General features: G+C 56.0%; 1 protein-coding gene and 2 non-coding genes across 10 annotated transcripts in view; all 3 read left to right on the forward strand.

Moving 5' to 3' along the window:
* Positions 1 to 22,935, forward strand: part of TRPM2 (transient receptor potential cation channel subfamily M member 2) — a 48,951-nt gene that overhangs the window by 21,347 nt on the left and 4,669 nt on the right. For 4 of the 8 annotated variants that reach the window (XM_053917638.1, XM_053917644.1, XM_053917641.2 and 1 more), the window contains 21 exons: positions 942 to 1,063; positions 1,321 to 1,674; positions 3,808 to 3,945; positions 5,176 to 5,305; positions 5,542 to 5,687; positions 6,539 to 6,651; positions 7,101 to 7,314; positions 7,912 to 8,030; positions 8,545 to 8,677; positions 9,132 to 9,303; positions 13,603 to 13,786; positions 15,105 to 15,286; positions 15,579 to 15,711; positions 17,546 to 17,633; positions 18,084 to 18,171; positions 18,811 to 18,968; positions 19,714 to 19,790; positions 20,101 to 20,202; positions 21,117 to 21,203; positions 21,765 to 21,870; positions 22,642 to 22,743. In XM_053917638.1, coding sequence (XP_053773613.1) covers positions 942 to 1,063; positions 1,321 to 1,674; positions 3,808 to 3,945; positions 5,176 to 5,305; positions 5,542 to 5,687; positions 6,539 to 6,651; positions 7,101 to 7,314; positions 7,912 to 8,030; positions 8,545 to 8,677; positions 9,132 to 9,303; positions 13,603 to 13,786; positions 15,105 to 15,286; positions 15,579 to 15,711; positions 17,546 to 17,633; positions 18,084 to 18,171; positions 18,811 to 18,968; positions 19,714 to 19,790; positions 20,101 to 20,202; positions 21,117 to 21,203; positions 21,765 to 21,870; positions 22,642 to 22,743 — 2,948 coding nt within the window. Of the gene's footprint in view, positions 1 to 941; positions 1,064 to 1,320; positions 1,675 to 3,137; positions 3,571 to 3,807; positions 3,946 to 5,175; positions 5,306 to 5,541; positions 5,688 to 6,538; positions 6,652 to 7,100; positions 7,315 to 7,885; positions 8,031 to 8,544; positions 8,678 to 9,131; positions 9,304 to 13,602; positions 13,787 to 15,104; positions 15,287 to 15,578; positions 15,712 to 17,545; positions 17,634 to 18,083; positions 18,172 to 18,810; positions 18,969 to 19,713; positions 19,791 to 20,100; positions 20,203 to 20,288; positions 20,334 to 21,116; positions 21,204 to 21,764; positions 21,871 to 22,641; positions 22,744 to 22,935 lie in introns of those variants that run through there. The other 4 variants (XM_053917658.2, XM_053917659.2, XM_053917657.1 and 1 more) reach the window with 4 other exon arrangements.
* LOC112309840 (Z6 small nucleolar RNA) lies at positions 21,824 to 21,877 on the forward strand. The gene has a single exon (XR_002975312.1). It is a non-coding gene; the product is annotated as a Z6 small nucleolar RNA (small nucleolar RNA).
* Positions 22,609 to 22,685, forward strand: LOC112309847 (Z6 small nucleolar RNA). The gene has a single exon (XR_002975313.1). It is a non-coding gene; the product is annotated as a Z6 small nucleolar RNA (small nucleolar RNA).

The following is a 22,935-nucleotide window of genomic DNA, read 5'->3' on the forward strand; positions in this document are numbered from 1 at the left end:
TGGTGTCAGTCTCAGGGGGCAGCCCTCCTGGTGGGTGGGAGGTGACGTCTCAGTGTGGTGTCCCCGATGACTAATGAATGGTGTGAGCGTCTTTTCCTGGGCTCGATGGCCATTGGATATCATCTTGGTGGACTGTCTTTCCGATCATTTGTCCGTATTTGTCCAGGTTGCTTGCCTTTTTATTTTTGCGTTGTAAGAGTTTTGGTGTATTCTGGTACGAATCCTGCATCAGATATGCATGCTGGGCCTTCTTCTCCTGGCTCGTGGTCTGCTTTTATATTTGTGTCCAGGTGTGTGTGAAGAACAGAAGGCTTAAATTTTAATACATTTTAATTCACCATTTTGTTCCTTGATGGTTCATGTTCTTTGCAAACATTTCCTCTGTTCCTTGCGGCAGCTCTGTGGGCTCAGCTCTCATGCTTAACCCCCTTGGTCAGCCTTGTGTGCGGTGCAAGGTGAGGGTCAGAGTCCTCCTTTCTTTTTTCCTTCCCTGAACAACATCCCACATTTTTCAATGTTAAGCCAGGGAGAGCGAAGGTAAACAAGTTGGACAAAGCACTTGTCCCAACACCCTGGGGGAGTGGTACTCTGCAATGAAGACAGGAAAGGAATGTGACTTTTGACTGTTCATGTGGAAGTGCCCTCCTTTCAGAGACGGGAGACTGTGTGTTCTTTAAACTTAGGGCTTGACCAGGAGGCGGGGGAGCCCGAATGGGGACCAAGACTCCCTGATTCTAACACTGAAGGGAAAAACTTTTATAAAGGCGTGGGCATGGGGAGGACTTTGCAGCCCAGCCCTGAACTTACTGAATTAAAAGTACTGAGAGGCTGAGGCTGGGGACAAGCCCTGCCTCTCTGGCTTTGTTAGACGGCAGGGGTGCTGATGGGCAGTGACCTGGAGCTGCAGGTTGAAGCCCAGGATGCTCTGTTCTTATCCGCAGCCTCTCGGAGCCACGACCACTTTGGCCACGAGAACTGGGACCACCAGCTGAAGCTGGCAGTGGCGTGGAATCGCGTGGACATCGCCAGGAGCGAGATCTTCACAGACGAGCGACAGTGGAAGGTATGGCTTTCGGGGCTGCCCTGGGGGCAGTGAGGGTGGGGTGGGGGTGCTGGGCCCACACAGGCTGTGCTGCAGGAGCAGGGTGGGTCCTGCAGGATGGCCTCTGTCAAAATCCGGCCCTTCCCTTGGTGGAGGGTGGCCTGGCCAAGGTTCCCCCTCGCTAAATTGGAGACATCAGTCATCCCCGTGCAAGGGCGCTGAGGCCAGGATCCCGGAGGCAATGGCCTGGCACAGCCCCCCATGGTGGTCTCTCTCAGCCTTCAGAGCTGCACCCCATGATGACAGCTGCCCTCATCTCCAACAAGCCCGAGTTCGTGAAGCTCTTCCTGGAGAACGGGCTGCGGCTGAAGGAGTTCGTCACCTGGGACACCCTGCTCTACCTGTACAAGAACCTGGACCCCTCCTGCCTGTTCCACTGCAAGCTGCAGAAGGTGCTGGCGGAGGAGCCCGAGCGCGTGGCCTGTGCGCCTGCCATGCCCGCCGTGCAGATGCACCATGTGGCTCAGGTGCTGCGGGAGCTCCTGGGCGACTTCACGCAGCCGCTCTACCCCAGGCCCCGCTCCAGCGACCGGCCGAGGCTCCTGCTGCCAGTGCCCCACATCAAGCTCAATGTGCGTGCTGGTAACATGGCCCCCACTCAGCGTGGCCTGCGTGTGAGGCCACTGCTGGATCCCTAGAGTTTTCTAAAAAATTTTAGTTTGTATTTTTATTAGAAAAGAAGTACACTTCCTGCCTTAGTCTGCTCAGTCTCCAAAACAAAGTCCAGCAGACTGGGGGCTTATTCTCTGCAGCTGTGGAGCCTGGAGGCCTGAGACCACGGTGCCAGTGGGCTTGGTTTCAGGAAGGCTTTGCTCCCGGGCTTGCAGACGGCCTTTCTTTTGCTCGCACCACGTAGGGAGAGAGAGGGCTCTGTGTTGCTTCCTCTTCGTATAAGGACTGTAATCCTATGGGGTCAGGGCCCCATGCATCTGACCTCATTTACCCTTAACCGCCTCCTTAGAGACCTTGTCTCCAAATACAGTCACATTGGGGGTTGGGGCTGCAACATATGAATTTGGGGAGGGACGTAATTCAGCATAATTCTCTCTTTCTGAAAATTGCGATACAAAAGGTTCTTCAAGGAAAATGATCCCCATTGTGCCCTGTACCCCCAGTCCTGCTCAGTACGTGTAATTAATTTTCATGTAGTCAGGTCAGAATATTCCAGCCGTGTCTGTGTGAGGTGCCCAGCGTATGTGCTGCAGCAATAGGAGAGGGGGTTTCTAATCTCATCCTTACTTCATGGGAATCCTGCGGTGTCTGTGTTAAGCACGATGCTGGTACGTGCATCAGGGAGTGTTCATCTCCTGATTCATTAAGGTTTTGCAAGTGAAATCTCGACACTAAGTTTGTCAGTTTCCCTTTGAGCAGTTGAGCTGCTCTTTAACTTTAAAGAATTATTTTAATAGATTTCCTTATAGTGAAATGTTTTTATTGCTGGTTTGACTCTCAACTTGATTGCAGTGTAAGATGTGTTTAATATGACAGTGGATTCTGTTGCCAATATGTTCAGTGTTTTTGCACCAGACTGTTGAAGACTTTGATTGTAGTTTTATTTTGGGGGCTGTCTTTGTCAGGTTCTGGCACTAATTTTACGTTAGTCTTGTAAAAGTCACTGAGAAGCCTTCCTTCTTTCTCTGCTCTGGAACAGTTTATGTGGCTGGAATACACTGCTTCTTACAAGCTGAGCAGACTCCCCTGTGAGTCCATCAGGGCCCAGTGCCTTTTTGGGTAGTAGCCCTGATAACTCTCTCCGTGTCTTTCCTGATGATCTCTTTGTTTAGGTTTTCTGTCTGTTCTAAGATTGGATGGGGTTTTACTTTTTTCCTGCCAGAAGATGACCTACTTCTTTCAGGCTTTCGAATCTGTTCATTGTCCCAGGCGAGCTGTGCCTGACCCCTGAGAGAGACATGGTTGTGGCTCAGTTTTACATTCACAATTGTGCTCCTCTTGGTTCTGATGTATTTCAGATGCCCAGTTGGAAGGCACTTACAGAAGGTCCAAAATGGAAGCTCACACTTACCCATGACTGAAACTTAAGAAGATAAACTATTTTTTTTATACAGATAAGCCTTCAGGAAATTTTCAAAACCACCTAAAGAAATAGTGGTTTTGTGTGTGAGATGGGAAATGTGTTCTCTACCTCTGAGAATCGCTTCAGACTGTCTGAGTGTGTTTCCTTACTGACCGGCCAGGAAGCCTGGGTTCTTATGTCGCAGTGTAGGTTGAGTGTGTCTGCAGCCCTGGCGCCCTCCCGTTCACGTGGAACCTCAGTGTCTGTTCAGCAGCTCGTTTTCTGCGGGAGAAACTGTGTAGGTTTCTGAGGAGCTCACAGCCATGAATCTGTTCATAGACCCTCTGTTAGAATTCGTCTTCGCAGAAAAAGGCTTCGCTCCCATCAGATAAGACTGAGGAATCTTGAGCTGCCTGGAGTGTAACAGGATCTGCAGATATTGGTGCAGGAGTTGGTTGGTATCCCACTTTCTGGATGTTTCTCTGTGTGTCCAGAATGACGGTTTTAGAACCCCCGTGTTCAGAACAATCTAAGGTGTGGTTGAAAATGCAGGTCGCAGGGCTCACCCTTCAGGGACAGAGGTTGTGAAGGGGTGGGCTGTGCTCAGGCCCTTCACCGCCCCCACCCCCCATGGGGAAGCTGATGCGGGCAGGGCCCCGGGCAGGGGTTCTGACTGTCCACCATTCACCAGGTGCAGGGAGTGAGTCTCCGATCCCTCTACAAACGTTCATCAGGCCATGTCACTTTCACCATGGACCCAGTCCGCGATCTTCTCATTTGGGCCATTGTCCAGAACCGCCGGGAGCTGGCAGAGATCATCTGGGCTCAGGTAAGCAGATACGTGGCTGTGGGTGGACCAGCGACAGGGCTGTAGCAGTGAGCCTGGCCAGCGAGCCCAGAACCAACAGCAGGTGGGGTGGCTCATGGCCAAGGAGGGAGGGCAGCTGGCATCACAACACCTGAAGGGACTCAGGGTGCCCAGTGTCGAGAACAGAGGGCTTGGCTTCAAGCGAGAAAAGAATTTTTTGAAAGGTGAGCCACACAAACTCTTGCAATTCTATGCAGGGAGGAGGCTGGCCAGGAGGAGCCATCCTCCACGGCCCACGTGGGTTCTGGGGGGTCAGCACATGAGCTGTGGCTGTCCTGTTCAGTAGAGACCTCAGGACAGGTTCCATCCCTGGTAGGGCTGGGTCTCCCTCCGTTGGCCATGGAGGATCTCAATGGAGGAGACCTTCTGTCCCTCAGATGGGAGCAGGCCACCGTGCCCCTGCCCTGAGCCTTGTTCTAGCTGATTCTCTTCTTAAAGGGAAAGTAAAATTTCATAATTTTTTCTCAGCGAGCCCCTGCTTTTTGGGCCTTGCAATTTCCACATTGCTCTCGAGGAGCTGGCTTCCTCCCCAGTGTCACTGGCAGCGTGGAATTGGCAGTGGTTCCGGCAGGTCTGCCCTCTCCCAGGGTGCAGGGAGGGTCAGTGGCTGGGCCAGGACTGTGGCCTTGGTTGCTTTGTGTGGCTCAGGGGATGAACCAGACTTCCAGGCTCTGACACTGGCCCCTCCTGCTGGGCTGGTGCTGCCCTTAGACCCAGCGCCACTGGGCTGTGCTCGGAGAGCCTCCCTTGAGGTTTTCTTTGTACCCCTCTGGTGCCTGGGGCTTGCGGTGCCACTGAGGCAGGCAGCCCTGAGCCTGGGTGGAGACTTCCATGGGTCTGGCCCTGTTCTCCCCATTGGCCACTCTCTGACCTGCAGCCCCACACCTGGGGTTGACCAGATGCCTCAGGAGCTCTGGACCTTGTGCTGGCAGGACTGTGCTAGTAACACTGTGTTCTGTCTGCATTCTGGGCAGGCAGGCGACCGCTCTCCTGGCCAGTGCAGGAGCCCAGGCCCCAGAATGGGCTTACATATTGGTTTACGTGATTCAAGTGAATATAGTGAGGGGCCACAGCAAGTTATAGCCAGTGGCCCATGCTTTCCTGGGGCTTCTGCCTTCATCACCCCTTGGCAGTGTGTGGGTTCCCAGGGCGGACGTGCAGGTCCTCACTGTGGTTCCCCCGGGGCCCCAGAGCCAGGACTGCATTGCCGCGGCCTTGGCCTGCAGCAAGATCCTCAAGGAGCTCTCCAAGGAGGAGGAGGACACGGACAGCTCCGAGGAGATGCTGGCGCTCGCTGACCAGTATGAGCACAGGGCCATCGGTGAGCTTGCTGGGGGGGCCGTGGCCTGTGGCCATGCCCAGCTCCGTGTGTTGCCCTGGGGCCCTTGTTCCAGGCCTCAGCCCCTCAGTGTCACCTGTGCTGCCCTGCCGTCCTCGTCCCAATCTCAACCCCACTCCTGTCCAGGCTGTGCCACCTGACGGGGCTGCTCTCTGACACTGTCCCCATGGTGGCAATGGTGACCCTGCTTCTGTGACACAGACCTCCCCCTCCATCAGGGGTCTTCACTGAGTGCTACCGGAAGGACGAGGAGAGAGCGCAGAAACTGCTCATCCGCGTGTCGGAGGCCTGGGGGAAGACCACCTGCCTGCAGCTGGCCCTGGAGGCCAAGGACATGAAGTTTGTCTCCCACGGGGGCATCCAGGTGACCTCCTGGGGGCCTCCTTCCAGAAACAGCCACCCATGGTGCTATTGAGGGGACACAGCCTCCACTCACAAGGATAGCACCCACATGCACGAGTTTCAGGTCCCTCGGGGTCCCAGGGACAGTGCCAGGCCCACTGGTCACATGCTGCAGACCCCACAGACCCTTCTTCCTCCCTGTTTGCAGAGGAGGAAACTGACGCTGAGAGTGGGTGGTGGGTTGTGAAGGCCATCCATCGGTCACCTCCACACTGGGGGCCCTGGCAGTCCCCCCGGAGGCCCCCGGAACCAGGTGTCAGTCCCCCCACTGGGGCCTTGGGAGGGACACGTGGCAGAGGGCAGAGTTCCAGAAGCAGGGAGCTCCTCCACAAGCATTGGAGGCCTGGCTTTTGGTGGGTGCCTTCAGAACACCGGCGTTCCCGTGAGGTGTCATGCCGTCACCATGTCCCCAAGCACCATCATGTGCCGCGCTGCTTGGGGGCCTGGGGATGTGGTGGGAGGACTTCTGTCGCCGCCCCACCCACACACACACACCCAGTGCTCAGAGGGGCCTGCTGGTGAGGGCCAGGGAGAACGAGCCCTGGAGCCTGAAGTCCAGGTACAGGCTTTGCCTCTCCGCACTTACCACTGAAAGAGCTGGCCTAGCCCACCTGGAGCCTCTCCTTAGCTGGCAGGTGGCGGGGAACCCCCCAACCTCCCCGTGCCACCCACCACATCGCATGATTGGGGGCCCAGAGAGTGCTGTGCCTGAGCCTGTGGAGTCACTCACCCTCAGGGCTGGGGCACAGGGAATCTGAGGTCAGGGTGGGGTGAGGGTCCCCCCATCCTAAAACTGGCCCCTTCTGTCTTCAGGCCTTTCTGACCAAAGTGTGGTGGGGCCAGCTCTCCGTGGACAATGGGCTCTGGCGTGTGATCCTGTGCATGCTGGCCTTCCCGCTGCTCTCCACCGGCCTCATCTCCTTCAGGTGCTGCCTGGCTGCGGGGCTGCAGGGCTGCGGGCAGGTCCTGGGGCTCGGGACCTTCAATCCCAAAGGCCTCCACTGGGGGCAGGGTGCACATATCCTCCAGGCTGTGACCGGATCCTAGAATGGCCAGGATGTGTGTGGGAATAAGGTAGAGGGAAGGGTGCCCACCTGTGCAAAGCACCTGCCCTGAGTACTCAGGTGGGATGAGGCTGTGTTACAGCCCTAATAGAACCAGGCTGCAGGCACTTTTGGGGGTCCAAGCTCTGCAGGGCGCTGGCGGGGCCCCTCTGTTATAGCTGCATGTGCAGGGCTGTAGGGGTACATCCTCCCTCCCTGCTGCATGGTGTGAGCACCTGCGAGACACCCCCCACCCTGAGCACATGGCCCGGTCCTGGGGTGGCCGAGGTCCTCAGGCTGTCAGGCCCCTCACGGCCTCACTGTCACCACAGGGACAGGCGGCTGCAGGCGGTGCGAGGCCTGGCCCGGGTCCGCGCCTTCTTTAACGCGCCCGTGGTCATCTTCCACCTGAACATCCTGTCCTACTTCTCCTTCCTCTGCCTCTTCGCCTACGTGCTCATGGTGGACTTCCAGCCCTCGCCCTCCTGGTGCGAGCACCTCATCTACCTCTGGCTCTTCTCCCTGGTTTGCGAGGAGCTGCGGCAGGTACGTCCCACCCTTCCCTGCAGTCCTAGGGGGGCCCTTAGTCCACCGGTCCCCTCCCATGGGCTGTGGGCTCTGTCACTGTCTCATGTGCCCCTTGGCCCACTTTGCTCACACTCTGTAAACGCCATCCCCATGGGGACCTGGAGCAGCGGGAGGAGGTACAGGCTGGGCAGTGCTGTTGCCCTGTCTGCTGGCCCCTCCTCTGCCCTCCTCTCCCTATGGCCTCCTGCAGCCAGGCTCCATGGTCACTGCGGGGGTGGGGGGGTCTCCCCCTCCTCTTGGAGCTGCTGCAGGAAGCCCAGGGCAATCTGGCTCTAACAGTGGGGAGGGGGCTTCCCCAGCACACTCATTTGCATACTTGGCAGGGCTGGGGTCAGGGCAGCCTGAGGAGCTTGGTGACACCTGTTCAGGACCGGGGGTGTGGGGGGGTGTGGGGAGGGAGTCCACCCCTTCCCCAGCTAGCCTTGCTCTCCAGGAATGGGCAAGCATGTTACCGCAGGTAAGATAAGCATGTTACCGCGGGTAAGATAAGTGTGTTACCGTGGGTAAGATAAGCGTGCTGGCGGGCCAGGCCTCGCCTGACACACCCTCTCACAGCTCCTCTATGACCCTGATGAGTGTGGGCTGGCGAAGATGGCGCTCCTGTACTTCAGCGACTTCTGGAATAAACTGGACATCGCTGCCATCCTGCTGTTCATAGCTGGACTGACCTGCCGGTGAGCGGCCTTCTCCCCATGCTGCACCTGCAGGGGTGGGCTTGGGACTGGGATCAGAGCTGGCCACCTGTCTGTCCAGTGGCTGGCCCTGCCCACCCTGGGGACCATGGGGAGAGCAGAGGATGGCTGTCCACATGCATGGGTGGTGGCTCCGTCCTGCTGGGGCACTGGCCTCTCCGCTGCCCATTAAGGCCGTGCATGTCTGCCACCATGCCACGGTCCCCTTTCTCCATGAAGCTCAAGGGACCCTGTCCAGCTTCCTGTCCCAGGACGCCTGCACAGCCTGGCTACCTGCCTGAGGCTAGGCTTCTGGAACTTTCTGGAGAACGCTCTCCCCACCTCCATCAGAATCTCTGCCCTAGAGCTCACAGCCAGTTTTTAGTATGTCAGGGCCCAGAAGTGGCCAGAGCTCTTTGCCTCCAGGGGCCACAGGTGGGCTTGGGCAGGTGAGCCGGTGGCTGGGCACAGGACCTGGGAGCAGCAATCTGAGCTTCCTGCCTCTGCCCTGGGCCAGGCTGATCCCGGCACTGCTGTACCCTGGGCGCATCATACTCTCTCTGGATTTCATCATGTTCTGCCTCCGGCTGATGCACATATTTACCATCAGCAAGACGCTGGGGCCCAAGATAATCATTGTGAAGCGGATGGTAAGGGGATGAGGAGCCCTGAGGCCAGGTGCAGGTGAGGAGCACCAGGGCTTAAGCACAGCCCTAGGTTCCCACGTGTCTGCTTTGCCCCTGGGCTCTCACCTCCTGCACGTCTGTCTTGGGTCTTTTCCTGTATGTCACCTCTTGCAGGAAGCCTTCTTTGATCTCCACACACATTCCTGATCCCTGTGACAGCTCCAGTTGCTCCCCTCTGTGGGTCACAGTCACATCTAACCCCTTCTACCCACTGTGGGGTGTTCAGGGGATTAGGACATGGGGGAAGCCCCAGAGCTGTGTCCCCGGAGCTCCTGGCTCCAAGCGTCTGCAGCATGGGTGTCGGCCACACTCCCTCCCCTGCAGAGTGCTCAGGCAGGGCACGCAGGGTGGAGTCCACCTATGGTCAGGACAGCAAGGTGTGTGCGTGGCTGCAGCCGGTGCTGCCTTGTCTCTGCAGATGAAGGATGTCTTCTTTTTCCTCTTCCTGTTGGCCGTGTGGGTGGTGTCCTTCGGGGTGGCCAAGCAGGCCATCCTCATCCACAATGAGAGCCGGGTGGACTGGATCTTCCGGGGGGTCGTGTACCAGTCGTACCTCACCATCTTCGGGCAGATGCCGGCCTACATCGACGGTAGGAGGATGTCCTGGCAAGGAGGGGGAGGAGGACCCACTCCGGCAGGGGCCCTGTGAGCTCAGGGGACAAGGAGGGGAGGGGACATTTCCCACCTGCTCAGCGCTGCCCCTGGGACAGGGACTCCTGGAGTTTCCCCGGGGAAAGGAAGAGGCATGGTCTCACACTGTCCCCTTGAAGGGGGAAGGCATCAGCTGGGGTGGGAACAGGCGCTGAGCTGAGGTCCCCAAAGCTTCGCTGAGATCCAGGTGGGCCGAGGGTGTGGCCTGGGGCCCTGGGGCATCAGCGACACACCCTCCCCAACTTGAGTACCACCCTGTACCTTCTCTTCCATCTCCATCAGAAATAACTCCCTCCCTCCCTAGATGGAGAGAACCCTCTTTTGGTATACTGAGTTTTTTCTTTATTTACTAATTTTAGAATCTAAAATTTAGAAACTAATTTTAGAATCTAATTTTAGCGCATTTGCATTGCCCCCTAAAGACACCCCATACAAGTTAGCAGTCAGTCACTCCCCAGTCCCTCCTCCACTCAGCCACACGCAACCTCTAACCTGCGTTTCATCTCTATAATGTCTTTTGTGGACATTGCGTGTACACTGGGTAATGTGATATGTCGTCCTTTGTTTCTTCCTTGTACTGGGCTAATGTTTTCAAGAGCATCCGTATTGTTGACTGTGCCATCATTTCATTCCACTTTTGTGACTAAATAGTATTCCATTGTGTGGATGGAATGTTACTTTCACATTTTGTTTCTCCCTAAGTGGGTGAACATTTGAGCTGTTTCCACTTTTTGGCTTCTATGAACAGTGTAGCTATGAGCAGTTATTTATGAGTGTTTGTGTGGACACCTCTTATTTCTCCTCGATGTGTAGCTACCAGTGAAACCGCTGGGTTATATGGTGACTCCATGTTTAACATTCTGAGAAGCCACCACACTGCCTTCCACAGCAGCTGCCCCATTTTTCTCCCACCAGCAGTACCCGAGGGTTCCGACTTCCTGCATCTTCACCAGCACTTGTTACTCGCTGCCTTTTTTGATTCTAGCCTGGTGGGGGTGATGTGTGGCTTTGTTTTGCATTTCCCTGATGGCTGATGATGCTGAACATCTCTTCATGTACTTATGGAGCCTTTTCTGTATCTTTGGAGAAATGTCTATTCCTCACCTTTGCCCATTTTTCTAGCGGGTGATTTGTCTTTTTATTGAGTTGTAAGAGTTCTTTGCATGTGGGTACCACTCCCTTATCATATAGATGATTTGTGAATAATATGTTGCCATTCTGTGGGGTGCCTTTTCAACTTTCTTTATGTTGTCCTTTGAAGCATGAAAGTTTTTAATTTTGATGAAGTTCAAATCATTAATCTCTTACCATTTGTGCTTTTGGTGCCCATAGCTAAAAATCCATTGCCCAGCCCAAGGTCACGAAGATTTATGCCTACATTGTTATTCTCAAAGCTTTATGGCTTTAGCTCTTACTTTGGGCCTTTGATCTACTTCAATATTTTTTTGTGTATAGTGTTGTTTTGTATGCAAATGCTCAGTTATATCTGGATATTTGTTGAAAAGATTATTTTTTCCTTTTGGATTGTCTTGGAGCCTTTGTCAGAAATCAATCGACCATTAACGAAAGAGTTTGTCTCTGGCCTCTTCATTCTGTTCCACTGATGTGTGTGTCTGTCCTTGTGCCAGTACCATGCTGTCTTGGTTCCTGTCACTTTGTAGTAAGTTTTAAAATCAGGAAGTCTGGGTCCTTCAACTTTCTTCTTCTTCTTTTTTTTTTTTTTGTTAAAGAATAATCACTTTTTTAAAAAAAGATTTTATTTATTTACTTTTTATTATTTTTTAGGGAGAGTGGAAGGGAAGGAGAAGGAGAGGGAGAGAAACATCAATGTGTGGTTGCCCCTCATGTGCCCCCGACTGGGGACCTGGCCCACACCCAGGCATGTGCCTGACTAGGAATCGAACCAGTGACCCTTTGGTTCACAGGCCCGCACTCAATCCACTGAGCTATACCAGCCAGGGCTGCCAACTTTCTTATTTTTCAAGATTGTTTTGTCCCCTGGGCCCCTTCGATCCACAATGAATTTTTGGATCAGCTGATCAATTTCTTAAAAAAAAAAAAGGCATCTAGGATTTTGACTGTGAACATGGAATGTCTTTCCACTTATTTAGGTCTTTAATTTCTGTCAATAACATTTTGTAGTTTTCAGTGTATAAGTTGTACTGCTTCTATTAAATGTATTCCTGAGTGTTTTATTCTTTTTCATACTATAATAAGTAGAATTGGTGTATTAATTCTGTTTTGGATTATTTATTGCTAGTGCATAGAAATATGCTATATTTTGTATATCGATCTTGTATCCTGAAATCTTGCCAATTTTTTTAATTATCTCTAACAGAGTTTTGAGTGGATCCCTTGGGATTTGCGCTATAGAAGATCATGTCGTCCACAAATAGAGATACTTTTATTTGTTCCTTCCCAATCTGGATGCCTTTTATTTTTCTTGCTTAATTATCCTGCTGGAATCTCTGGTACAATGATAAAGAAGTATTGGGAACAAATCTCTTTACCTTGTTCTGGATGTTGGGGGTGGGAAGCTCTCAATCTGTCATTGAGTGTGATATCAGTACTGGGTTTTCTGTGCATGTCCTTTAGGTTGAAGAAGTTCCCTTTTAGTCCTGTTTCTTGAGTGTTTTTATTATGAAACGCTGTCAAATGCCTATTCTGCTTCTACTGAAATGTTCATATGGCTTCTGTTCTTTATGTTATTACTATGGTGTAGTAATCGATTTTCAGGGGTTAAACCAACTCTACCTTCCTGGGATGTGTCTCACTTGGTCATGGTGTGTAATTCTCTTTTTATGTTTCTGGGCTCAGTTGCCAGTGTGTTCTTGACAGCTTTGCCTCTATATGCACAAAGGGTCTGTAGATTTCTCGTAATGTTTTGTCTTCTTTTGGTATCAGGTGACGCTGGCCTCAGGGAGTGACTTAGGAAGTATTCCCTCCTTTTTTATAGTTTGGAAAAGGTTTCGAAAGATTGGTTTTAATTCTTCTTTAAATATTTGGTAGAATTCATCATTGAAGCCGTCTGGGCCTGAACTTGTCTTTGTGTGAAATTTTAAAATTACTAATTTAATCATTTTATTTGTTATAGGTCTATTTGTATTTTTTTATTTCTTTGTCAGTTGCTTTTGGTAATTTATGTGTTTCTAGGAATTTGTCCATTTTTCTAAGTTACCTGATTTCTTAGAATACAATATTTTATAGTATTTCTTATAGTTCCTTTTTATTTTTGTAAGAGTGGTAGAATGTCCTCTCTTTCCTTTATGATTTTAGTAATTTGAACTGGTTCTTTTTTTCTGTCCTTGGTCAGTATAGATAAAGGATTTTAATTTTGTTGATCATTTCCAAGAACCAGATTTTGGTTTTCCTTATTTTCTTTGTTTTTTAAAATATATTTTATTTTATTTATTTGCATTCTGATCTTTATTACTTCCTTCTGCTTGTTTTGAATCTACTTTGCTTTTCTCTTTTTAGTTCGCTAAAGTGGAAGGTTATGTTATTAATTTGAGCTCTTCTCTTTAATATAGATATTTATAACTATTATAGTGGGTTTCTATCTCAGAAAGTTATATTTGATTGCAAAAATATATTTGATTACTAAACAGTGCATACTCAGTGTTGAAAATTTTTAAAATTCAAAGTAAAGAAAGCTGTGGTCCCTAATCCCACATCCCAGAGTTAACCGTGATCAACTTTGTATGTTCCCATAGAGATGTTTTCATGCCCAAGCTGAACGGGTATTTACGTTTTATCACACATCCTCTACTTCTTTGCCAACATGGGACTGTATTCGCTTGTCAACGACCTGCTCCATCTGCCAGTCGATGGCCTCGGAGTTACTTTGTTTCCTCGTTTCTCCTCTTCCATACTTGTTAACCTTCTCTTTTCAACTTCTCCCCTGCTGCGTGGGCCTCTCCAGGTTGGGACCTGTGTGTTAGTGATGACGATGACGGTAACCCTCCTGGAGCTGGCCCCTATCTAGGGCCCAGGAAATGGCTGGTGGGGACGGCTGGGTCCTACGCAGGGGCATGTGCCAGCCTGGAGAATACGGCTGGCTCCTAGGGTTTCCCTTGGCAGCCACACCTCCTGCCCTCAGAGGATGCTTGGGTGTAGACGGATGACTCTCTCTGGGCTTTCTTTGGGGCTGGGCTGACAGCTGAGGTCCCCCAGATGTGCGGGCGTCCAGGTCTTGTGACTGCATGCTTTGTTTTGTTCCTTGCCTCGCCCCATGCTAGGTGTGAACTTCAACCTGGACCAGTGTAGCCCCAATGGCACCGACCCCTACAAGCCCAAGTGCCCTGAGAGCGACTCCACCCACCACCAGCCCATCTTCCCCGAGTGGCTGACTGTCATCCTGCTCTGCCTGTACCTGCTCTTCACCAACATCCTGCTGCTCAATCTGCTCATTGCCATGTTCAAGTGAGTGCTATGGGGGGGGAGGGGGGCCCACCTAGGCTGCACTTTCCACTGTTCTCCTGCCGCCACCACCAACAGTGCCGATGGAGCTTGAGCCTGAGACCCAAGACCAGGTGCTCTGAGGCGCCTCGTTCAACCCTGGCTGCAATGTGCCGGCCCCTTTCCCTGGTCACTGCTGTGCCCAGGGCACTGCTGCTGGGGGACCGGCAGCGCCGGTCATTCCAGCCCATGGGTCATGACGCGGGAGGCTGGGGTGGGCAAAGTCTCACTCCTCCCTGCTCCTGGGGTCAGCGGGGCTGCAGGGGTGGACTCCAGGTTCATGGTCAGGGAATCTCTGGGTGCCTCACAGAGGTCAGCCCCCCTGGAGGGGCTGGAGCACAGCCACATGTTGGGGGGACAGCAGGATGTGCACGCAGGGCTCCTGGGAGATACACTCAGCTGCCCTCAGCCCCTGTCCTCTTGGAGGACACGCTGTTTCGCAGGTTGTTTGCGCACCTGCACTAAGAGCCTGAGGGGGAGCTTTTGGTGCAGGCCTCCCGCTCCCAGATGAGGGGCCGGGCTGGGCGGGCAGTGCCTGGCTGAGGCCGTGGCAGGCGCAGAGGAACATGTGTCAGCCCTTAGCGAAAACGCTGCTCTTACGGGCCCGTGGGGCCCGGGACTCTTGTGAAAATCTGTCAGTTCCCAGTTTGGGCAGGTTTCTCTTTCTCTTCCGCTTTCATCAGCTAAGTTTCTGATTTAATGGACAGACCCTGAACGTGGGCTGAAACTCTGAGATAGAGGCCAAAGGGGACCAGCAGACAAAGGCTCTGCCCCCGTAGCAAGTAAAGCACGTGTGTTTCTGCCCTGCTGGCCCACCCTCGAGCGCCTCCTCCATCTCAGATTCGACTCCGCCAGGGTCCATTCGCCAGACGACAGATGTGCAGAGAATAAATTTGTCTGCCTGTTGAAGGCACTGTCCCTCCTGTTTGTCAGGTTCAACGGATAAACTCTTTTTGGAGTTCAACTCCAGGGCAATGTCTAGCTCCCCACAAATGTCTGTGTTGTTTTACCACTAACGAGGTTTACAAGCAAACTCTAAAATCTAGGTGTTCTTCCTTCCTTCTCACTTTGGCTGTCAGGAAGCTCAGAACTCTGAGTCCGGCTAGTCAGCTGTCTTCTTCTGCCTCTAGAATCGCCCCCCTGGGAGGCGTGTGCCCGCCGTTTGTGGGCTACCACCCAGACTCCCAAGCGGTGAAATGGGCTGTGATCATTCCTGCCGTGTCTCATCGTCCTGTGTCTCTCCATTCTCATGTAACTGGCGTGCCCCTTGCCTCCCCGCCAGCTACACGTTCCAGCAGGTCCAGGAGCACACGGACCAGATCTGGAAGTTCCAGCGGCACGACCTGATCGAGGAGTACCAGGGCCGGCCCCCGGCCCCACCCCCCTTCATCCTCCTCAGCCACCTGCACCTCTTCATCAAGCGGGTCATCCTGAAGATTCCTGCCAAGCGACACAAGCAGCTCAGTAAGCTGAGCCCCCCACTGTCTCCAGAGTGGGTTTGTTCCCAGCAGTCGTGGGGACCAAATGTGGGCGTGGCATGGGTGGGGTGGCTGTTTCTAGAATCCCGGAAACTTGGGAAGAATGTAGATGTTTCAGGCCATTGACCTCCCACCAGCCCCCTCGGGGGTGGGCATGGGGTGGGCTCTGCCTGCTGCTCAGGGGGCAGGACCGTTGGCAGGGCGCTCGAGTGGGCCGGGACCTCCTCACGTGTCCTCCTCACACAGAGTTCGGGTTCTTCTGTCTGCTCCCCACACAGAGAACAAGCTGGAGAAGAACGAGGAGGCGGCGCTCCTGTCCTGGGAGATCTACCTGAAGGAGAACTACCTGCAGAACATGCAGTTCCAGCAGAAGCAGAGGCCGGAGCAGAAGATCCAAGACATTAGCAACAGGTGCGGGAGGCCAGTGCAGCCCCCTCAGGGCAGGGGGGGATAGGGAGCAGGTGACCCAGCCTCCTTAGGTTCCCAGACATAATGGGCACGTAGGCCCCCCTGGGGGAGGCCCAGCAGCTGGTCACCTGGGATGGGAAACCCCTGTGCCACAGTCCCTGGGAATTATACCAACACCAGCCCGTGTCCTCCGGTGAGCCACAGCCCTCCCTCTGGGTCTTGGGAAGGCCACCTGTGTGTGGGCATGGCTGACCCTGAAAGGCAGGGGTGGGGTGGGCTGGAGGAGGGGCAGATGCACCTGTCTGGGAGGCCAGCTGGGGGTCTGGGAGGGCGGGCAGTGGTAGCCAGTCCAGACTCTCAGGCCCACTCAGCCCTGTCCTCAGTTCTGGCCCTCAGTTCTTCCCACCCCACTTCCTTCCAGGGTGCAGGGTCAGTGTTGGGGGAGCTATCGCTCTGCTCCCTTCTCTCCATCCCACCCTCAGCCCTGTGGGCACCAGAAAGACCTGGCTGCCTTGGACACAGAGAGTGCGGGGGGGAGGGGTTAGTCCTGCGACCTGTCTGTGTCTCACTGTGGGCCAGGAGGAGGGAGGGGACACGGGGCCATGTAGTCATGGTAGCCCCTGTCCCTGACACAGAGGTTCCCGCTGGCCAGGCCGTGGAGAGGGCGTCTGGGGGAGTGACCAAGAGTGTGTGTGCCCTCTCTGCTTAGAGGCTGGGCACCTGCCTTTCTCCGCCTCTCTTGGTTCATCTGTGAAATGGTATCCATTGCCTGGGGTTGCTTACAGAACACAGGGGAGCATGCTGTAAAGCATGAGCACTTCCTGACTGGAGACACGCCTGGCACTCTGTCAGCACTGGTTGTGTGTGGCTTTATGTCACTGTTGCACATGAGTGATGCCGAGGATGCCCCGCCTGGGCATCTTCTCTCCTGGGTTGGATGAGGGGTCCCAGGCCCAGAGGCTGCACGGCACCCAGGCTGAACCAACCCCACTGCACCCACACTGCGGGGCTGGGGTGTGTTGGTGATGGGGTGGGGTCCCAGACAAGCTCTGTCTGCAAGTGAAGACAGTTTCTGCATGTCACAGTAATGAGTCACAGTGGACCAAACACACTCTGTCACCTTCTCTGCAGTAGCCAAGCAGCACATTCACAAGGCTGGCTGGAGACAGGGCACAGAGCAGTCACGTGGCTTTTGGGAAATTAAGCAACATGGAGCGAGGGCAAAGTTAACTGCCGGGCCCTCAGCGCAGTGGCGCTCTTCCCGTCCCCTAGGTAACCGTGCAAAGTGGGTTGCAGCCCAGCCCAGCCCTCAGCAGTTACTGAAATGGTGGTCCACGTTATGACGGAACGGTCTTACAGTTGGCACCATAGAAGGCAGGAAGCAAAGACACTTGGCTGTACACAGACGAGACAGTCTGGGTGGATACTGGGCCGTGGAATCATTTCACCCGTAAACACAGCCAGCCGAAGTTGGGTGAAATGCGCAGGGATAGCTTTGCTGTTTGTGACTTAGGTTCCTGAGCTTGACAAATCCAGGTGAGAGGCTCAGGTATGTGTGCACCTCTCACCTGCATCTCTCGCCCAGGATGCTCTGTGGGCTGCCAGAGTGGCATCCACTGGCTAAGGGATCCCCACCTGGGGCATGAGGCGGTGTTCACTCTGTACAGAAACACGTATTACAGATACTTTCAGATTGAGAGGAAGATGCCTGAAGTCAAGGTTGACAGGGCCTGGGCTGCTAGGTCAGACAGGGTAACCTACCTGCAAGCACGCCCCGTGTTTTCTTGCCGTGCAGGCCCGAGGCCGGCCTGCTGGGCTCAGCTGTGTGCTCTTTCAGGGTGGACACCATGGTGGAACTGCTGGAAATGGACCGTCTGAAGGGCTCTGGCTCCATGGAGCAGAGATTGGCTTCCCTGGAGGAGCAGGTGGGTTTCACGCTGGGGCCTGCGTTTCTGGGGAGCAGATGTGATGGGCCTGGCTGGTCCCTCTGTGGATTGGTGGCTTTGACAAAGAGCCCACTGGGACACAGTGGAGAGAAGGAGGTGGGAACGTCAGGGCACCTGTTCCCAATGGGAAGAGGTGCCTTCTTTATCCTCCAGAAAATTCCACCAGAGTTCCCTGGCTGAGCTCTCGCACACTGTACTGCGAGGCGGCCACAGAGGGGCCGGTCTGAGGAATACACTCCCACCTCCTCTGAATCGGCCGCTGTTGCAGGACCCCATGCTGGAGCCTGGCAGGGGGCTGTGGGACTCACCAATGGCTCTTGGCAGGGCCCTCGAGATTTCTGAGGCTGCCCGGGGAGCAGGCAGCTAGAGGGGTAGAGCTGTTGGGTGGGGCAGGTGTGGAAGAGATCCTGTTTGGCACGTCCCTTCCAGGTGGCCCAGACAACCCGAGCATTGCACTGGATCATGAAAACCCTCAGAGACGGCGGCTTGGGCTCGGAGGAAGGAGCCCCCACCCTGGGTGAGTGGGGGCTGTGTTCTTTTGAGTCTGGGGTCTGTGGCGAGGACAGGCGCCCAGCAGGGGCTCTTGCTGGGCCGGGAGGAAGGCTGCCACACAAGTGCCAAGCGCTGAGTTCCCCTCCGACTTGAACAGGCTGGGGACTTTCCAAGAGAAAGTCTGGCGGGGCTGGGGTCCCTGTCCTCCTCCTGTGCATCTTTCTGCAAAGGGGGGGCAGCCCCCGGAGACATCTGAGACCCAGTCACATGGACTGGGCGACAGAAAGCAGATCTGTTCCTGAACTTGTAACCAGCCAGGAACCGGGCATGAGGAACCCTCCTGGGGACTTGTGGCCCCAAAGGAGCAGAGGGGCCTTTTTCATTGATGGGTTTCCTTAGGGCCGAGAGTCCAGCTGGTTACTGAGAGCCCTGCTGGTAGCTGCACGGCCAGGCAGGTGCCAGCTGGGGGGACACTGTCGGACCCCAGACCTCTGTCCATCCAGGGTCCCCCTGGGAGGATGCCTCTTTGGGGCTGGTGATTGACCTGGGCTAGGGGAAAGCGAGGCAGCCTGTTTTGGGAAAAGAACTGTAGAGGACACCCCATCTTCTAGGCCAGGTGTCAGAGTGTGGCCACCTTTGCCCACGCTCTCCTGGCTGTCCCCAGCACCACAGAAGGTCTTGGAGGGGCAGGACCCTGAGCTGGACAGCAGGCAGAAGGCGGAGGATCTAGGCGATGCCCACCACATCAACGCCCGGCACCTCCTGTACCCCAACTCCGCTGTCGTGCGTTTCCCTGTGCCCAACGAGAAGGTGCCCTGGGGGGTGAGTGCCTGTCCTGGCCACGTCCCTGCAAACCTGGGGTGTCCGCTGTTCTGAGGGGAAGCCATCCTGCCCAGACCCGCTGATGCAGCTGGCACCGAGGTGGGTTAGCACACTGCAGCCTCACAGCGACATAGTGGACAAATGAGGAAACTGAGGCACACGGGTCTACACAGCTGGAGGTGGTGGAGCTGAGACCTGAGCCGGGGGCTCCTGGTGGGCCTCTGATCTGCACAGAGAGCCAACTGCCCCACCTCCTCGAGTTGCCCCATTGTCCCAGGTCCCGCTGTGCCAGTGCACGGCCACAGCCTGGTTTTCCGAGTGCCAGGTGAGTGAGGGCATCGGAGAGACAGAGGGTGAGGCAAACACAGATAACAGTATCTGTACCAACCCCGTGGGCTTTGTCTCTGGCCTTTCCAGAACATTCTGGGCTGTCGCTTCCCTTACCTTCTCCCCAGTCCCTGCAGACAGAATCCTCACCTCCCAAGTCCAGCTTAGACGCCCGCCCAACCTGGGGAGCCTCCCCTAGACCTAGTTCTGTCTCCAGCCCTGAGTCTTGGGTCCCCATGCGACAAGTACCTCAGGCCTGCCCCAGCTCAGAGCTGCTGTGTGCAGGAGCCCTTGGGGGTGGTCCCGGGGGCCTGGTCTGAGAGCACTTGGAGGAGAAGCAGCCGCCCACGGTCGTCGGGGGCCTGGGCCTGAGCTTTGGGCGGGGGACAGCCTGAGGAGAGACCACTGTTTCCTGCAGACAGAGTTCCTCATCTATGACCCGCCCTTCTACTCGGTGGAGAGGAAGGACAAGGACTTGGTGGACCCCATGGGAAAGTGAGTGCACTCCTTCTCAGCCCTCCTCCCCATCTCTCACACATCAGGGCGGGAGGGCAAGGGACTGGCCAGGTGCTTCAGAGTGACCGCCAGGAGCCCACTCGGGCGCAGGACTACTTCCTGCCCAGATGCACTGGTCCACCCTCCTCGAAGTCTGGGAAGATGCTGGGAAGAGACATGTGGCTGGGGGCACCTGCCGCCCTGTGAGGGGCCCTCCTGTCCTCTGGCTGGTGCCTCTCCGAGGTGTGGGCATCACAGGGCTCTGCCCCACCTTCTCTGATCTGGGACGTGACTACCCGTCTGCTCCCAGCACCCCGGACCCTCTGTCTAAGATCACCTACAATGCTGTGGATGGACCCACGGACCGCCGGAGCTACCACGGCAGCTACACGGTTCAGGAAGGGCTTCCTCTGTGAGTGCAGCCCTAGCCCCACCCACCTAGCCCGGCCCTCCCTGGGGCCTTCAGGGTTTTGTTCTGGGGTCAGATTTCCTCTCCACAAACTAGGCAGCAGGCCCTGACTGCATGGGCCTGGGGCTTCTGAGGTAAAGGGGCTTCCTTCCTGGCACCCGAGGAGGAGGAGGAAGGGACTGGCAGGGGGCCATCAGAGTCAGAGGATGATGACAGATAGCCAGGGATGTGGAGAGTCCCCAGGAGCAGGCGGGGCCAGGGACCTGAGGGAAGAGGCGGGGCCGGGGGGCGGGGGGGGGGGGTTCTGTGGAATGCTGGGGGGGGGGGGAAGGTGTGCCAGCATCTAGAGGGTGGGCTGGACTCGTGGGCTGGGGAGGTCAGTCTGACACGGGTGACGAATTTCCTCCTCCTGTTTTAGTGGAGCATTCTCACGGACCCACCCCGGGGCCCGGAATTTGTTATTTCTGATGGAGGGGGGAGGGGTGGGAGGAGACGGCCCTGCCATGTGGGAAACCTCAGTCTCTGTGTCAGTGTCCTGGGCTTAGGGAGCAGGGACACACCCATGTGCCGGGGCCTGGTCTCGGAGTCACCAGGCGGGGTCCAGGCTGGTGACTTCTTGTGTGGCCACAGCCATTGAATGCCTCTGGGTGCTTGGCCCTGACCCCCGTTGCCCCTGCCCCTCTCACACACATGCTGTGTGGCACGATGGGTCAGCCCCGTGCTCTCCAGGGGACAGGAAGGCCACTTCAACACCTTATGCATCTGCAGTGGGGCCAGACTTTTGCTCCCAAAGACACCCTTTTCTTATCCAATGGACCCCATGATAAACCTGAAGCCCCTGCCCCACCTCTTGGGGTCCCAAGGACCGGTTCTGCCCATGCCAGGTGGCAGGCTGAGCCGACCCCTTTCCGCTCCAGGAACCCCATGGGCCGCACAGGGCTGCGGGGCCGCGGTAGCCTCAGCTACTTCGGACCCAACCACACGCTGCAGCCCGTGGTCACTCGGTGAGTACACCAGGGATGAGGACACGCAGTCACCCCTCCCCACCCCATAGGGACACAGTTCTGGGCCCCTCCCCATGCACCCAGAGAGCCCAGAGGACAGCTCTTATTTGGCACACGGTGGCAGCCTCACAGCAGGGTACAATCACACCCCGAAACACAGGCTGGAGTGTCTGTGCCCCCTGGAAAAGCCCGGGCCCATTCCCCCTCCCCGCAGAGGCTCCCCCCCCCCCCCCCCCCCGCCACCCCGCTTCCCTGGGCGCCCCCTCCCTTAGAGCCCTGTGGGAGGAGGGACACAAAGTGGCAGGGGCCCACTACCACGGACAAACTGAGGCTATGCAAGACTCGTAGATGTGGACTGGCCAGGTCCCTAAGAAGTATTCTCCCCAAGGTTCTAGTCCTCCCAGCAGTCCTGGGAGAGGGGAGGACGGCTCCAGCTGGAGCAGGTCAGGCCCTCAGGAGGGGATACGGGCTGGGCCAGGGAAGGCAGGGGTGGGCCTGTGGGGCTGGGGGCGGGGCCCACACGGAGCCTGGGGAGGGGAGTGTGAGCCAGTCCCTCTGCAGGTGGAGGAGGAACCAGGACGGCGCCATCTGCCGGAGAAGCATAAAGAAAGTGCTGGAAGTGCTGGTGGTGAAGCATGCCCTCTCAGAACACTGGGCCTTGCCAGGGGTGAGCAGTGGCCCACCCTTCTGTCCCTTGGTCATTCATCTTCCGTCCGTTCCACCCACTGACTGAGCAGCCCCCACCTGCGGCCTCTGCTCCAGACAGTGTGGACTGTGTCCCAGGTTCTCAATGACAAAGCCGGACAGTGCTGCAGCCTTCAGGCCCCAGCACGGATTCCACAGTGCTGGGCCGCTCTGGCCTCTATAGCCACGACCCCCAGACCCCCCAAGTGAGGGGGCCCAGCTCTGAGCACGGGGCACGGAGGGGTGTCTGCCGAGCCCGCGCAGGCCCCACGGCTGCAGCTGGGAGGGCAGGGTGTCCCCAAGGTGGCTGAGGCAGGACGGACATGATGTGGGCTGTAAGGGACTCTGGATAACAAACAGGGTCCCCCAGACGGGTGGTGGGTGGGGAGGGGCCGTGTCCATGGGCAGGTGGCCTCGGAACAGAGTTGGGAGACCTGAGGGACACAAACAAGCAATAAAAACACAGCCCTCCCGACCGGGGCTGGGGTGGTGGCGGTCAGGGCACTGGCTACCACACCCGACTGCCGTACATGCCGCCTGCACCCCTCCAAGGCTGTGCCTCTGGCCTCACACCCCTGCTGTGGAGCAGGCTGACGTGGGCAGTGGGGCTCTGGGTAGTGTCACTCCAGCCCCGAGACAGTCGGGCTGCCAGATGCTAGTCGGCCTGCGGCTCTGGGGGCCTGGCTGGCTGCCCATGCCGGGCAGGTGGCCAGTGGAGGATGGCTGACCTGCCTCTGCCTCCATCTCTGCTCAGGGATCCCGGGAACCAGGAGAGATGCTGCCCCGGAAGCTGAAGCAAGTCCTTCAGAAAGAGTTCTGGCCTTCCTTCGAGAGCCTGCTGACGCAGGGCACAGAGGTAGGGTGGCCTTTCTGTGTGTCCTGAGCTCTGTGGTACGCTGGCAATGAGGGCTGCGGGATGAGCAGGGGGACATGGGAGCCTGCTCCGGCCCACGTCTCAGAGCTCCTGGAGGAAGGCGCTGGGGCCAGAGCACGGAGTTGTGGCTTGGGGCCTCCTCACCTTCCCCTTCTGTCCCGAGTGTCTTCTCTC

The sequence above is a fragment of the Desmodus rotundus genome, chromosome 2, assembly GCF_022682495.2.
Source record: "Desmodus rotundus isolate HL8 chromosome 2, HLdesRot8A.1, whole genome shotgun sequence".
NCBI lineage: Eukaryota > Metazoa > Chordata > Mammalia > Chiroptera > Phyllostomidae > Desmodus > Desmodus rotundus.